At 38.8% G+C, this 16,472-nt stretch overlaps 1 protein-coding gene across 4 annotated transcripts in view; it reads left to right on the top strand.

Moving 5' to 3' along the window:
* The window catches only part of MANBA (mannosidase beta), a 58,907-nt gene that overhangs the window by 27,454 nt on the left and 14,981 nt on the right, over positions 1-16,472 (top strand). For 3 of the 4 annotated variants that reach the window (XR_012042770.1, XM_072863125.1, XM_072863123.1), the window contains 7 exons: positions 600-710; positions 6,213-6,364; positions 7,462-7,579; positions 10,443-10,529; positions 11,108-11,275; positions 13,964-14,182; positions 15,493-15,657. Coding sequence is in view for 3 of the 4 variants with exons in the window: in XM_072863125.1 (XP_072719226.1) it covers positions 600-710; positions 6,213-6,364; positions 7,462-7,579; positions 10,443-10,529; positions 11,108-11,275; positions 13,964-14,182; positions 15,493-15,657 (1,020 nt within the window). In the remaining variant the exon portion in view is untranslated. The remainder of the gene's footprint in view (positions 1-599; positions 711-6,212; positions 6,365-7,461; positions 7,580-10,442; positions 10,530-11,107; positions 11,276-13,963; positions 14,183-15,492; positions 15,658-16,472) is intronic. The other variant, XM_072863124.1, reaches the window with a different exon arrangement.

Genomic DNA, 16,472 nt, shown 5'->3' with positions numbered 1-16,472 from the left:
TTCTATGTTTGTAAAAATTATGGAGTACTAATGACGTGATTAGGAAGCATAGAGAAAAAGCAGAAAATGCTGAAAAGAAAGAATGAAACTTATAATTTGACTTAAAAGCTTGACATAAGTGAAGGAGTCAGTATGGTCACATATTACCAAAGTCGCAACTGGAAAGTGTCACCTCTGTATATTGAATGTTGTATGTGATAGGTAAAAGGGTCAATGAGAAGAGGAGTATGATACAGAGGCTAGTGAACAATGTCTGCTCCTGACACAGATATTTGAGTTTTGGAGGAATATTATGTCAATGTACCTCAGCTGAGTGGTAGCAGCTAGACATGCATAGGCATGTGTATGCATGCTCATGGCCTGTTGTGGACACAAGATGAAGTGATAGCTTGGACTTCAGTGGAAGAAATCATACGTCTCTTTTTAAATAATTTTCACCTCAGAGCTGCGGCTGGAGAGGTGCTAGTTACCATGGCTCAGCTGAGGCACATAAACTCATTAGGCTTGTGGTAATTCACTCAAAGATATCTGAGCCTCTAGGTGTATGTTATGCCTCTTTTTATACACATTGCTCTGACTTTCTCTCTTGTATGTTCAAGAGTTCTACAGTAGAGGCTTGGTGGCCAAATGGACATGGAAAGCAAACTGGATACAACATGACAACAACTTTCATCATGGAGGCAGGATACCCAATTGAGAAATCTTCAAAGGTGAGCTCTTCAGCTTGATTACAGCCTGCATTGCACTGCTACTGTTAGGACATCTGCTCTGCATAGCAGGTGTCTAGAGCTCTTAAATATTTTGCTGGATTGTAATATGCATGTGAAAGTGCTAATGAGAAACAAGAGTTTTTATAATGTCACAATGTATGTTTACCTGTTTTCTGCTAGCCTTAGCTTGTCTGGATGCCTTTACTTGCATTCAGACTGGAAGATGGCTTACAGTTAGCTGGAAACCTCAGAAAAGAAAAGGTGTTTACTTCTTAAGTTTTCTATCTTATGAAAAAATGTACTTTTAAACTTAATATATCATGCTGATGTTTTTGCATCATGCACTGAAAAACTTTTAGATTTCTATAGATTATATGAAGGATTTATTACTGAGATTTTTCTTGTTAATTCAATTTAAAAAAAAATTTTTGGGATAGACACATTCCTAAAAAGCTAACATACATTAATTTATTAGAATGTGATAGATGTTCTTCAGGTTTAAGAAGAGATAACATCTTAAATATGACCATGAAAGTAATATTCAGGGATATTTGCATAAGGGTTCCTGCAACACACTGGCTGTATAATTATCTGTTTGTTTTTACTAAGAAGCCTGGAAGAGGTAATTTTCAATTGTCCATTAAAAAAAAAAATCATACAAATTAGACTGGGCTCCTTATGCCATCAACATGTGGAAACAACCAAGTAAATTTACACATTTATTAGGTGGTTCTGATGCGTATTGCTTCACTAAAAACTAATCTGGTTACCAGGCATCTGAAACTGCTATTTGCTGTAACATTTGTTCATGTGAAAAATCCTATGAAAAGCAGTAGGTTCTGGAGTCCTAGTCTCTATAGGGCTAGCCCTTAGTTTGATTATGAAGACATAATAATAATTCTTCTCTATTATTAGATATTTAATTTTGAAACAATTAAAAAACCACACCAAATAAACATGGCACATTATGCTTGGAAAGACTGGTTGTAGGAAATATGGCTATAAAGCCTGTAAAAAGGAAAATTCTGTTACTGTGTGAAAACTGCAGAACGATAGGAAAACTAATTAATTCCACTTGGGTAGTTGCGTGAGGATATTTCATAGAGCCCTGTGGCATATGATCATAGGGACTTCATGGTCTACAAAAGATATTCAGAAGCCTCTTCTTTTTTTCTCCTTAAGGGGAAAGAGAGGGGAAAAAAGCAAATACACCACATAGTGGGCATTATAAATTAACCAGCATATGAAACTTTTACAGATTCATAGTGTAAAGTCTAGTCTTCCTTCATGTTTTCTGTGAAGCCCTGTCTTGGATTCTGACAGACGCACACCACCACCACCAGCCCACCCCCGAGCTGTACGAGTGGAAAAAGGCTCCATATGCAGTTTTTTCATGTTCTAGCACAATTTGCTCTCATGTCAGCAGGACTGAATAGCAACATTCATATGGCTTAATAAGAACTTTGAGTAGTTCAGGAGATACAATCAGGGATAAATGTTCCTGAAAGCTGTTGTTCTGTTGTCCACCTAGTACTGCATTCAGGTGGAATATGTTTCCTGCTCCCCCCCTGCCCCCACTTTTTAAAAAAGAAAAAAACCATAGAGGTGGGACGTTTCACAAATAGTCTGTCTCCATATGAGTTTCTACATAACTTTGGACAGGCGAAAACTAAAGGGCAAGAACTGTATATGTGAGAAAACACAGCTTGGTCTTATGTCAGATTCAGCTACCCTTAACTTGAACTACTCTCTTGTTACTGACAGTCTCCAAAACGCTAACTAATCCTTTAGGAAAATTTCTGGGTAGTCTCCCAGTATGTACTTGCGGGAGCTCTATAGAGATCTAGCCAGCTGTGCTGGAACCTCTTTGACTGAGGGAAGTACCTACTCACTCCTGTTGAGAGTAGCAGAAAACCAAAACAGATTAAAGCCAACATCCAGGACAGGGTTGGTTTTGATTTTATTTTTCTATTTGAATACTTTGGTTTAGAGGTTGTTTCTCAGGTGAATGTGAAACAAAGTCATAGCCAGAAATTATCTCAGAATGAAATTGTTTTTCTTAAGGGAGGGTCTATCCAGTCCTGTTCGCTATTGATAAGTTGCTTTTCTTCTTGCCATGCCTACATCAAGGAATTTGTTACCTCTTTCATTGCCTTGTGAGGCATTTGTTTGCTTTTCAATTCTGTTTCCCCATCTTTCTGTATGCTTATTTCTTCAACACCGTAATCGGAGTTTTTTGTTGCATGAGGCTATTTTAGTATTTGGAAGATCTTAACCTCTAGCTGTCTTTCCCTCCTTCCCTCTGCACCCTCTTTTCCCCACAGGCCTTTTAGCATGACTTCCAGAAGTCTCTCCTTTTGGCTTTGTAGTTTTCACACCACTTTCATGCTGTGTGCTAATTTGTCAGGTCACTGGGGCGTTCTGTGATCTTATTTCAGCTCTGGGCATCTTCATCCCTATTACTTTTCCTACTGCTAAATCTGGAATGCCAAATGTGATCCACAGGTCACTTAACTGGTACAAAGCCTTTGTATGTGACTCAAAAAGACAGGTATTTGTTTCTTAATTGTGCACAGAACCAGCTGATTAGTCTGTGGTGGCTAGAGAGCCTCTTCTGTGTGCTCCAAGACTGGGAGAAATGCTCAGTCCTCAGGCAGCAAGGTCTATCAGACAGATTTCAAGGTGGCCAAGGTCTCGGTAGCCAGAAAGGCACATAACCAAGCATGCCAGATGCTAGTTGTCTCCCTTGCCCTTCTTTTATCTCACAAGGCGGAAGGAAGCTGCTGTAGGAACAGGAAGAGGTGCTGTGTTACCAGGTGGGCCCCTGGGGACCAATGGAGTGGGACCACAAAGGCACCAAACCCTGGAGGCCTGGGAACGTGAGATGGGGCTGAGGAGCTTTTCCTCTTGCTCGTGCTGCATGGGTGGTCCTGGCTGGGTGTTTCAGCCTCTCAGATTGCCTTGGATTTGGCCAGTTGCATGAGTTCCACTTGAGCATGAATAAAGCAGTATCACATTACTTCTCCTAGTAATATAAATACTCCATTACAAATGCACTCTGAGACGGTCCCAACCTGCCTGATGACATCCATTAAGAGGACCTCCCAAATTCTTTGGGAGCCCCAACTATAAATCCCATTCCATTTTGTGCCACAAAAAAGAGCTGCACTGGAGACTGAGGAGTTTTTCTCCAAGTAATTGAATTCACTGGAGGAAGGTCAGAACTTTTTTGCTAGTGTAGTACTCATAAGGTAGTTTTTCTTTTGTAGCCTTCAGTAGTTAGGGTAACCATGAAAGTTGTATGAAATATTGGTTATTTTTTTAATTCAACTTCTCATGTTAAAATAAATCTGCAAAATTCTAGGAATGGGTATAAGACTCTTGTCCTAAAGCTAAGTTCATCATGCTGGTCTATATTTAACTGACCCACTGTGCAATGGGATCACAGTAGAAAAAAGGCAGGGCACACTGTCCTCAGCACATGTATATGCACAGAGATATTGGGCAGGGAGTCTGAAATGTCCTCTCAGTGGTCTGACTTTGTAGTTTTTCTCTAGCTGGGAATGTCTTTAGTGGTATGGATGCTGAGCCCCACTTGCCACTAATCCACTGTTACCACTGGGGCAACACTGTGAAACACTGCAGGACTTGGGGCAAGTCCCTTTTTTTTTTTTTTATTTATTCAGTTTCTATGTTTTGGTCATTGCCATGATGCAGAGGGGTTTAGTTTGAGGTCACTGATCTGCGGTCTCCACTCACGCATCTAGTTTGTCATGTGCATTGTCTCTGTCCAGGTGTTTAATTAACAATTGTCTAGTTGACTAAGAAGCACCAAAGAGGAAGCAAAAAAAGCAGTGATTTTCTTTGTCTTCCCTACCACTAGAAATAATTTTCTGTCTATCTGTATGATTTTTGATAAGCTGAAAGTTTAAAAAACACAGTCCCACAGTGGGCTTAGTTGTTTCCCATTTGAACTTCAGCCTTGTTTGGTGTGTAAAATAAAGAATTACATTTTATCTTAAAGATAGGTATATCACTTTCACTTAACTACGTTAATTTTAGCCTGATTTACTGACAGATACTTGTCTCAACTGTAGCTTGTGGCAGAGAGAGAACAGGCTGTACTCTACAAGCTGACCGTTTGAAAAGCTATAGCAAATAGTGATTTGAGGGAGGAGTGGTTGCTATCGTAGGGGTAGTCTAGAAAAAATGAGGTTCCTGCTCTCCTGACACAAACTTGTTGCTCGGTGTGAGTTGGCTGAAATTAGCTATTAGCTTTTCTTCACTTTATTTAATTTCCCAATCATCTCCCTATGACAGTGAGCAACAGGTACCAGAAAGAAAAAGAGTTTTCTTTCTGGTCTAGGTAAGTTGAACTGGAACAAGGATGCAGGAGAAAAAGAAGCCTACAGCCTCCCTGAAAAAGAAGTTTTCTGTAACACCTTGCAGCTGTGCAGGAGCCTAACATGGCAGCTGCTCCGCATCTGCCCCCATGGCAGGTGGGGAAGACACCTCTACAAATAAGGGGTCAGTGCAAAGTATTGTTGCAGTCACCTAACTGCTCTCTCATGACTGTGGAATTGACTGTGTTTATGTCAGTGCAATCAGGATACCCCTCAGAACATCGTTGCTTTGACTGAAGTAAAGTCCCAGAAAATGTCCATAATGAGTTCCTGAGAACTTTTCTTCCACCTGCAGCAGGAAGGAGGAATGTTTTATTTTTAGAGTGTCTGCAGTACACAATACCAGGTATTAGGCTGAAAGAGCAGCTGTAAAAGTTTGGCTTCTGCTTGAGATGTGCTTTTATCTGGAATGACCTTTAATACTTTACACAGAGTTAGTGGTTATTTAGCTGAACTGGTCTCTCTGAAACCTTATTGCTGATCATGCTGTTCAAACACAGCTGTGATGGCCAGAGGGCCCTTAACTTCCAAACTGGCATTTGTGTTTGCATGCATATTTTTTTCTCTTTAATTGCTACACCTATTAATAAAGTATCATTTCAGGGCAGCAAAAGAAGATTTTGCTTTTACTGGATGAACCTGAAGCTAGGCATTCAGGGACAAGGCTTAAAGCTGAGCTGCTGCAGTCTCCTTCTGTAAGGAGAAAATTGCAGATTAAATGGTGTGTCTGATCTAATGCAACCACTGCATTCCTCTTGCTGGTCCTCAGCTGGACTTTCAACTGAATTCTGCAGCAAGCAAACAGGCACCTGTCTCTTACACACATATATACATGCATGTACATGCACGCTCATTCGCGCATGCTTTCTCTCTCTCTCTCTTAATATGATAGTAACTTTAAAAAGTGAACAGGTTTATAAGCAGGATTCTTTTTAGCCCTGTTGCATTGTGTTTTAATCAAGCAGGACTTTAGAGATGAGACCATGTCTTTTGACGCCTTGACAAATTCTAAGCTGTTAGTGTTCAGTTGAATCCCTTTTGTAATGGTTTTCGTAATTAATTTTTGTCTGCTTTAAACCTAAGTTTCATGTTTTCACAGGCCTATTTTCGGACAGTAGAACTTGTTCAGGAGCCTATTCCTGGCTCACCAGGTCTGAGTTTCTACTTTAGAATCAATGGCCGACCCATTTTCATCAAGGGCTCGAATTGGATTCCAGCAGATTCTTTCCAGGACAGAGTGACCTATGACATGTAAGCCACACTTGATGTTCTCTAAGAAGAAAGGATCATGTTTTCCTCCTCCTGATTCTCTATCAACCGTATATCAAAGGGTGGCATTGAGAGGTGGAACTCCTTTCAAGGCAGGACACTAATTGTGGGTTGGAGGCCTCAGAATTAGGGCTTAGTTAATATTAATAGATTTGAGTGATGTTCAAGGCATGTAAGTGCAATAACTGATGGGAAGGTGGTGGTTTGCTGTCCACAGGTTACTGGCCTTTCGGGTATTTTTAGCAATGATCCTCAGGCTGTCTGATCCTACTGCCTGGGACACGTTCATTGGTACTCAGAGGAAGTGCACTTCAGCCATGTCCTAGCCCACCTGTGCAGGGAGACATAAGCGCATAGCAGTCTCTTACCCTTTTCCTCCCTCTGGTCCAGGCTTCTTGGATTTCAATGACGCAACACCCCAGAGATGCAGGTGGGATGGGGGCCATGCTCTACTTTGACTAAACTTTGCTCTGGGTAGTTGGGGAACTGGGACAGCAGGGCATGCTGCAGTGTGCATTCACACGCAATTTAGAGGCTGCCAGAATGATTAAGGAAAAATTAATGGAGCCTGAATCCCTTAAAATGAGATTCAGAGTCTCAGTCTTTCTCCTCCCCCTCTCGCTCACCCCCCCCTTCTCACTATGCATTGTGGAACTCAGGAAGAGAATATAGATTTCTGAATGTGTTTAAAAGATTATTTGAATTCAAGTGATTGATACTTAAAGCAAGTAATATTGAAGGAGAAAAGAGCAACCTGATTAATAAAATATAGTATTTCTAAATCTGGTCCTGCCAATACTTCTGTAAAAGCACTTACTTGTGTGTGTCACCCCATCCATTTCATAAGTGTTAACAGGACCAAGTAACTTTTTCTGCACAAAAAATTGCTTTTTGAGAGCTCTGTCCAGACTTGCAGGCTTAGTAGGTATCAAAATAGTCTGGTTTCTATCAGAGTTGTAAGTCTTAGATTGCCTGCTAATGATGAATGTTTGGGGGTGGTTTTTTGGGTATAACCTTAGAACCTCCTAAGTGATACAGTTTCACAAAACTTGTATAAATCTTCTTTTTGTATTTGACAGATTATGGCTACTCTTGAAGTCTGCAGCAGATGCTAACATGAATGCACTTCGGGTTTGGGGAGGAGGAGTATATGAACAAGATGACTTTTATGATATTTGTGATGAACTAGGAATAATGGTAAAAACAATAAACACATAACACTTATTTAAAAACTGATAAGAACTTGTAAATAAAATTCCACTCTAAATAAGAGAATTAATATATAAGTTGTAGCCATCTTTCCAAAGGACATGGTAGAGTACCAGTCTGAGAAGTCAGATCAACCTGATTTTTTTTTTTTTTTTAAATTTCTTTTTAAATTGATTGGTCCCTGATTACTGAGGCTGTCTGTTGAAACTGGAAGTGATGTTTTGGAGACTTTATATTAGAACCCTAGCTTGGATTTTCTCTTTTAACTAAGGCTACAACTCTGTTCCTCACCCATCCCAGCTTCCCTTCCCAGCCCAGAATCTCTCCTTCATCTCCCCACTGTCTTTTTTCCCCATTGTCTTTTTTCCCCCCTCTCTCTTACATTTCCCAAAATCAGAGCAACAGGACTGTGGCTTTAACTTTCTGTCTTCTAGCTCTTTTCAGACCAAAACTCTCATCTCAATATACTGTACCTCTCTCCCGGTTCTACATTTCCTACTCTCTTGGGAAAGAATGAGGGAAGAAATGAATGGCTGAGGGACTGGTACTAGTGATGTCACTTAATGCAGGAAGATATTTACACTGTAATGATGAGCATGATAGAACTTTTGTGGACTGCAGGCATCAACACTCAGTCAAATAATTGTGAAACAAGTAGTGCATGGGAGGGGGGTTATTCACAAGATCAAATAATATTTTTTCCGCAGCAGCCAGACTGTGGGGCCCTGTAGCTGTGTTTAGGGCTTACTCTTGTGAGAATAGCCCTGCTGAAGAATCTGAGTGCTTGAATATATGCCCCAGATTGAGAGCAAAGGCCTTGTAATCTGACCTCAATGAGGATTTAAGGCCTGCTGTATTTGAGTTTTGTGCTTTCAGCCACCTCTGAGCTATCAAAATGCCAAAGAAGGTAGTCATGCTTTTCTCTGCTGTGGAAATGGGTTTTGTTTCATTTAAAAGTATTTTCTCCTTTATAGCAATAACTGAAAAGGTTTGGGGGATTTTTGGTTCAAACTTTTTAAACAAAAATATTTCACTTGGCCTGAAGCCAAGCATGGAAGGCCTTATCCAAAGGGCCATTTTGAACAAGCTATAATTGAGCATATAATTGAGTAAATGTAGCTGTAAGGGGAACACCTGCTGCAAACACTGATAATCCTCGATGAGTACCTTTGATTATTTGAGCTTGGAGGCACATGTTAATAAGTTTTGATGAAATAGTGACTAGATGAAGGCCAAGTTGCATCTGGTATTAAAATCCTAAGAAATGTGTTTGGTCTTAATGTACAGCATAAAAAGCAGGGAAACAGAATTGGTACCTTGCTGCCTTCTGCTCTGTGTGCTTGAAAAAAAATGAAAGTTACATCTATTTTAGTCATCTGAATGAGTGCCCTGATTTTCAGGGCTTCTGAGCACTTACAGTTCTTTCATTTTTGACACTAGGCACCTAAGTAGGCCACTTAGATCTGTGCCTGTACAGTGCTCAATGCAAGATTTAGATCTTATTTAGCAACCAAAATAGCAAGTAGATGCAGAAAATCAGACCCTTATTCTGGAGAGGGTGGTGCTGGAGGCTTTTTTTTTTTGTTTCTTCTGATGGTCTTGCAAAGGCTTAAAAGTGCATTAGAGTCAAACTGCGCTTAAGGAAAAACAGTCATAGCTCACTGAGGGAAATAGCGAGAGAAAGTTTCTTTCAATAGAGAGTGTTGATTCTACACAGTCACTGAAGGATTCTGAGTGTTTCTTCAGCGATAGCTTTGCTTTTTTTGTACAGTGCTAAGAGTGTAACAATTATTAATGGATCCATTACCTCCCACTGTCCTGTTCCCTATCTTCAGTTTTCTTGGGGAATGTATGCTGAAAAAGAGTCATGGAAAAGCATGTTCTCACTGCTAGGAAAATGCAATTGTATGAGGAGCTGGTCTGGCGCTCTCTGTTGTTTATGTAGTATGGTGTTCAGAAAAGTGTAATCTCCTACAGACTCCTTTGGGTTAACGTGGTCCTTCAAGAATATTTCCATTAACATTTGAGATAGACTATCAGGAGTCTCAAAGTTACAGCAATTTAAAAAACAGAACAGGTAAACCAAGAAATCTTACCCATCTCATTGGGCTTCTTCCTTTCCCCTTTTTTGTAATTCTTCTCCTTCAAGGTACAAATGGAGTTCTTTGTTGAATTGAAAGGCTTGCTGTTGTCTAGTGGTATCTATTTGATCTTTCTTTGAAGAGAAAGATCACTGTGTTGTTAGAGGATCTAGTTTGTTTCTGCCCCTCTTACTGGGTAAGATTTGCTCTTCTTGAGATCAGTTTGTGCATTTGGTATGGAAGTGTTTTGTTAACAAGTACACTTCAACATCTGTTAAGTGTGCTCGATACCATGTCAGAAGAATTACTGTCTCTTTTTAATAAGTAATGGGGATTTGGTATTACACCTGTAAAGTAGTAAGTACAAAATTGTTCTGTTCAGCTGGAGATTGCTCTACATTCACATTTGAGCAGTGCATGGGTTCTAATTATTCCATTGAAACTTATTGAACTCTCTCTACTGAGCAATATTCCACTCATCAGTGAAGGCTGTCAGGATCCGATTCCTAAGGGTAAATATTTTGTAACTCTGATATCGAGGAAAACCACCGTGGAGTATGTACATACTGAACCCCATGGAGGATGTGATTGTTTTGGTGGTACTTTCCAAGAATAACAAATAGAACATTTCAGTTTAATTCTTTTTGAGATAAATAACTTTTGTCTGAACAAAGGATTGTGCATTCCAGTAACCATATATTTTTAAGTATGTAAAATGATTTGCTAACAGACTTATTTTTGTTTTGTATTTTCTTTCCTTTTCCCTGTAGATTTGGCAGGATTTTATGTTTGCATGTGCGCTATATCCAACTGACCAGAACTATTTAGAATCCGTAAGAGCAGAAGTTTCTCATCAGGTATTTTGTCCATGTGTCAAAGCTCTATTTCCCATTACCTATTTTTGATTGACTGATGGTATAAGTTAGCTTTCCAAAAATGCTTATTTGGAGGTGTTTGTTAGTGTACCTTTATGTAACAGACAGAAAATGTAACCTTGCTAAATCCTCTTTAACTTACTTGTAGGAGTAGTCAGTCAAGCAGAGGTACAGGCCTTCCTTGTGTCCAAACTGCCTTCTTCTCAAGGATGTTTAAGAGCATTCGCTGAGAGTGAGCTCTGATGATTGCAACATGCCTTAGCACAGAATTTACCCTTCACGTATGGCTGAGTAGATGGGGATGGAGGTACACATGTGCATATGGTGGATATATGTCAGCATATTAAAAGTTTGCTCCTCTGTAAGTGTATATTACAAAAGTTTGAGCCTGGTGGAGAGCTGAGGGAATAGTGAACAGTGGATAAAAACAGGAATTGTAGGCTCAGCATATGTAATATGCATGTGGACTTGTAATTCAAGTAGTAATAAAGTGATTTATTTTTTTTATTTTTTAGAGAAGTAATTTTGCTTGACTTCTGAAATTGTGAGTTGTATTTCAGATAAGGCGTTTAAAATCCCATCCATCAATTATTCTGTGGAGTGGTAACAATGAAAATGAAGCAGCAATTGCAAGCAACTGGTTCTCCATACCTTATGCTGACAGAGAAGTCTATGTCAAAGACTACGTGACGCTTTATGTGAAGAACATCCGAGAAATAGTTCTTACTGTAAGTGATCTCAAGAAACTGTAGGGGGATGTGGCTTGGCAAAAGATTTTAATGTTTGCAATTTAAGCAACCTGGAAATTTTTTTTTTTAAAATCCTTTTGGGAAATGAAAAGCAGCACATTATTGAGGAATTGCACTTTCCAAGCTCTTGTAAACGAGTCTTTAAATTCAAGGGTTATCCTCAAAGTAAAACAAACAAAAAAATTACTTACATCTTTAACACTTTGTGATATGTAAAGGAAGACCTGAAAATGTAGTGGATCTTGCTTCTTTTTTCCTTCCTATTTTTAATACCTCCACAAATGCCTTCACTTCCAGTGGACAAAAATCAATTTGCCCATTAATTAATTAATCTAGATGATCAGATTTCCTTTATCCTGATTTTGTTGAGGGATACTGTAAGAAGGATTTAATAAACCTCAGGCCTTTTAATAGCAGTTGAAGAAATTAATAAAGATGTTATTTCTTCAGTGTGCTCTTCCAGTATTTGACTTAAGTTTTTTGGCTTAAGCAGGTTAAACAAAAGCTATGCTAAACACTGTCCTCATGCTGTGTAGTCATTATATTGTGTGTTTTCGAAAAACAGAGTAACAGTATTTTACAGTATATGAAGGCAAAATAAAATATTTTGAGATGAGACTTAAACTGTGAGCATGCAGATTAGAAGAACCTGGAATCCGTGAAGTCTACTGTGATTTTGCACTACCCATTTTGCAGAGCTTCTGTAGTTTTATTTCTTCTCCTAGAAGTATTGCAGTTCTTCATTATTTAATGGAATCTGCTTTTAACTAACTTTTATGTGTGTATGTAGAGTGAAATTGATTTAAAAGTCCCCAATTGATGTTGCATAACTGTATAGGGATTAACAAGCAATGCTTGAACCACAGGTGAGTATTCAAAACTCCTCTGTTAGCCGAGTCAAAAAGTTGCAAGAGTTTTGTCCAATTAGAACTTCCTTCTTCAACAAGAGTATAAATTTTTGTTAACCTAAAAATGCTAGCAGCCGTTTCCTACCCAGTTATCCCTTGTGTAGTATGATCTTACTGACTTGAGGGTATGATAATTTTAGTCTAATCTGTCTTTGTCAGCATGAGATACGTTTCATGTTATGAGGTTCATGACCTGAAGTTTCCCTTTGCTAAGACAGGCATTCAGTATGTAGGTGACAGCATTATTATTGCTTGTTATTTGAGGCTACTGGCATTGTCAGAGCAGTTATACTCTGAGAATTTAGAATGCCTTTCTACTGGAAAAGTTGAGATATGAGGAAACGATAAAAATGAGGCCAGGTTTGAAAGAACCTGCTGAAAAGGATCCCGCTCTTGAGGGCAGTTATACATTTTAAATGGCAATGGTGTCTTATATTCCTGCCTAACATCTTGATTCTAGATTTCTATATTTCAGTTAGGTTTTTTGTAACAGAGTTGTTTGTAAAGGTATGCTGTGGTGTTTCTATGATTAGCTACGTGAGTTGGATGGCCAGTGCATGTGCAGCAAAGTGAGATGTTCTGGCTGGGTACTGTTTTTTAGTTACAGTTCACTTGTGCAGCATTGCTGTCCAAGACGGACCCTCTTTTATTTTAAACCCATAGAATAACTATTTTGAATGCCAGAGGGAACCACACAGTGAAATAATTTCAGGTCCTGTGTAACCAAGCCAGCTGAGGAAATCTGTAACTACTAGCAGTACTGGACTGTATAACTTAAAAAGACTTCTAAGTCTGAGGTAAGACTTCAGGGAATCCAGGATATCCTGTAGTAAATTGTTTCTGTTAATTATTAATTATTCATGTCAAAAAAAAACCCCAAACCAAAACAACCAAAAAAACCCCCCAAAACCAAGGGAATGGGACTGTTTCTTAAAATGAAGCACGTGTCTAAGTGCTTTGCTGTACTGGAGCAAATTGCTGTAACTTGTGACTGGTAACTAACTCAGGCCTCTATCTTACTACAAGTAGGGTGCTAAATGAATTATACCTGCAAAAGGATTCTTTCAGTACTTTGTAGGGTACTGCTAAAAGATTTAGTATACTAAATCTACTGAGGCTATAAATAAAAGCAGCTCTGAACAATTTGAAATGTAACCCTTCTTATAGTCTCATCTATTTTAACATGCAGAGCCAGCCAAAATGACAATAACCTGCAATGCTACCATGCAAGCATTAATAGCAGAATACCTTGGCTTTGTTAGGACTAAATTTAGGTGACTACTTAATAAGAAAGGGGAAAATCATGGCCTTGTTCCTGCAAAAACACTGCAAAAGTAATGATTTTCCATAAAGAAGTCACAGTACTCAAAACATTAATGTTCCTTGAGTTTATTTTCCACAAGGCACACTTTAAATAGCTTTCATTAAGAATTTAGAAGCATATAAAGATAGAAAATCTCTTGATGTGAGGAGAGGATCCCTTAGAACAGCAGAGCAAGCAATATCATGCCCAGCTGTCCTCCAAGAACATAAATAAGAAGCTAATTAAGCAAGTAAAGATGATGAATGTCAGGACACAAAGGGGAATGTTTCCTAGGTGGTGACTCAGAAATTTGCAAAAGGCATGTTCTCCCTGCCTCTCCCCGCCGCGCCCCCCCCCCCTTTCAAAATGTGGTCTATGTATTCAGGTGATAAAAGCCAATCACTTTGTGAGGGGGTTGTATTTTTGTTTTGTGTTTTTGTTTTTTTAAAATCCCAGGAAGATAAGAGTCGTCCTTTTATTGCATCCAGTCCCACCAATGGCTTGGAGTCAGTTAAAGAAGGCTGGCTCTCTCAGAATCCTTATGATACCCATTATGGTGATACTCACTTTTATGACTACAGCAATGACTGCTGGAACTGGGCACTGTATCCTAAAACTCGTTTTGCTTCAGAATATGGATTTCAATCCTGGCCTTCCTTCAGTACAATCGAAAAGGTAAGGCTGGGCTTCCACACCTTACTGTCCCCTCTGCTCTCATTTAGTGAGGGCTATGAGCCTCTTCCCAACAAACTACAGCATCTGAACTGTAGTTGGGATAATATATTGTTAGGTGTGGTATGGCACAGGTGGGATAGAGGTGCGTGCTGGTGTGGAGGGAGGGGATGAAACTGGACTGTTTCCCTCCTCAGTGTTCAATATATTTACCTTGATGTTGCAAGAGGAACCAAGTTTAGATGAGAGACTATTATGAGACTATTAATAGTAATTCTATTTAATATATAGCTTAGTAATGATTGCCTAACATCTGTTTCCTTTTGCTGTGTCTAAGGATATGTGTTCATTTAGAAACAGAAGAAACATGACAAATGCTGAATTGTGCTGAATTCTAAAATGTATTGATTTTTATCATTTTTACCAATTTCTTTTACTTAAATAATTTGTTTCTTTATGTATTGCATGTAAGAGGATTTGGTTTTATCTCCTGTTAAATTTAGATATTGTATATTCTATTTTATTTATCCGGTTGGAGCAGAGAGATATCATGCTGTTTGTCCATTTGTTCAGAGAGAGATGAATATCATGTTGATACTCATGCATGCAACTAAAAGGAGTTCAGAATGTTCCTTTCAATTTTCTGGGAAAAGTATATTATCTGAGACATAATCAGTACATTCATCCATATTAATAACAATGAAAATTAGTCAGTCCAGCCTAAAAAGGAACACATTTAAATAAAAAGATTTTATAGAGATTGTAATTACAATGAAAGCTTGACAATAATAACTGTATGAGCTATGCTGCATTGTTGTCCTTAGTAAAAAAAAACTGTTTCAAGATCATTTGTTTTCAGAGGCAGGTTTTGAAAATATACACATTATTAGAATTTATAGCCCTACTAACTTCTGTAACTTTTATGCCTAAACGTGTTTGACTAGAGTACATTCTTCCACCTTAATCTAGGGTGTTTCTGATTTACTATGAACGCAAGCAAACGTCTGAGATCCCTTGGCCAAACTGAACCTTAGGACAAATAAGATAAATGCCGTTGAGCCAAAAGTTGCTCTTCTGTGTTCAACAGCAATGTCTGTTTTCATTTATTTGTACAAGGAGTATAAGCAAAGGGTGTTCTGATTCAAAATCCTTGTATGACTGCATGAGGCACTACAGAAATATACTACCAATTTTAAAGGTTTTGGAAGATGTCAGCAGGCTGTAATGGATATCCTTTCCTGAATATCCTGTCAGTCATTAAATGCACATTTTGCCTTTTCATTCTGATCTCTTACTTTTGTGTTTATTAAAAGGTTTCCTCCACTGAGGACTGGTCCTACACGAGCAATTTTTCTCTCCATCGACAACACCATGAAAATGGCAATGATCAGATGCTTGAGCAGATTGGGCATCATTTCAAGCTTCCCGAGAGCACAGATCCCATAAAGAAGTTCAAAGATATGATTTACCTCACTCAGGTAACAGTGATGTCTTCAATATAAGTAGCTGTCAAGACTTGTTCCATTAGATACTGTCAGCAGTTAAAACTGGGCCTATTCTGTTAGGTAATGTTCAGTCACACAGAAAGTTTCTGCACTGAAGCATTGGAGAGTCCAGTTTAATTTGGAAGTAGCTTGTCTCTTGTTTATTGGAGAGTGACACCAATTTTCATCATAGAAGGGCTGGAATACTTCTCGGGGAATTTCCCAGAAACTGGCTCAACTGGGAGAAAGTTTGCCTGCGTGTACTACCTTGGTCCCTGTCCCCATCTGGGCCCGCTCATGAAGCTGGCTGGGGATGCAGGGATGTGCTGACCTTCCTTAGTACGCAATTATTCCTAGTGCTACACTGTTACTCCCTGTTCCAGGGTGGGGATGTTTTGCTCTTCATGTGGCCCCTGTAGGCTTACTGCTTTGATTTTTGCCACAAGGAATACATGAGCTTTTGAAACAAGATTGTTTCTAGAGAATGCAGTTCTCTATGAATGAGACTATTAGTAGCTTTTATTTTGTTATGGACTCAGATATTGATATTTTAGAGAATCTATTTTGTTTTTTTTTCAAATCAGTAGGTTATATTTTGCTCTTCATCTGTAGTAGTTTACCTCATGCTTGTTTCTTTTGTAGTGATTTCTATGTGAATTCTAAATGATGTTAAGTAACTTTTTAGTGCTATTAGGTAAGTTTGAAGTGCTGCTACTTTTTGTTCGGCTCCAAGAATTTCAGAAACGCTGTTGATGGGAATAACTGCACATTCACTAAGTTTTTAATGTTAGAGCTGCTGTCTGCAAGTT

This window comes from Ciconia boyciana, chromosome 5 (genome assembly GCF_034638445.1).
Source record: "Ciconia boyciana chromosome 5, ASM3463844v1, whole genome shotgun sequence".
NCBI lineage: Eukaryota > Metazoa > Chordata > Aves > Ciconiiformes > Ciconiidae > Ciconia > Ciconia boyciana.
Note: the sequence above shows the minus strand (reverse complement) of the source record. Positions and strands in the feature narration are given on the sequence as shown.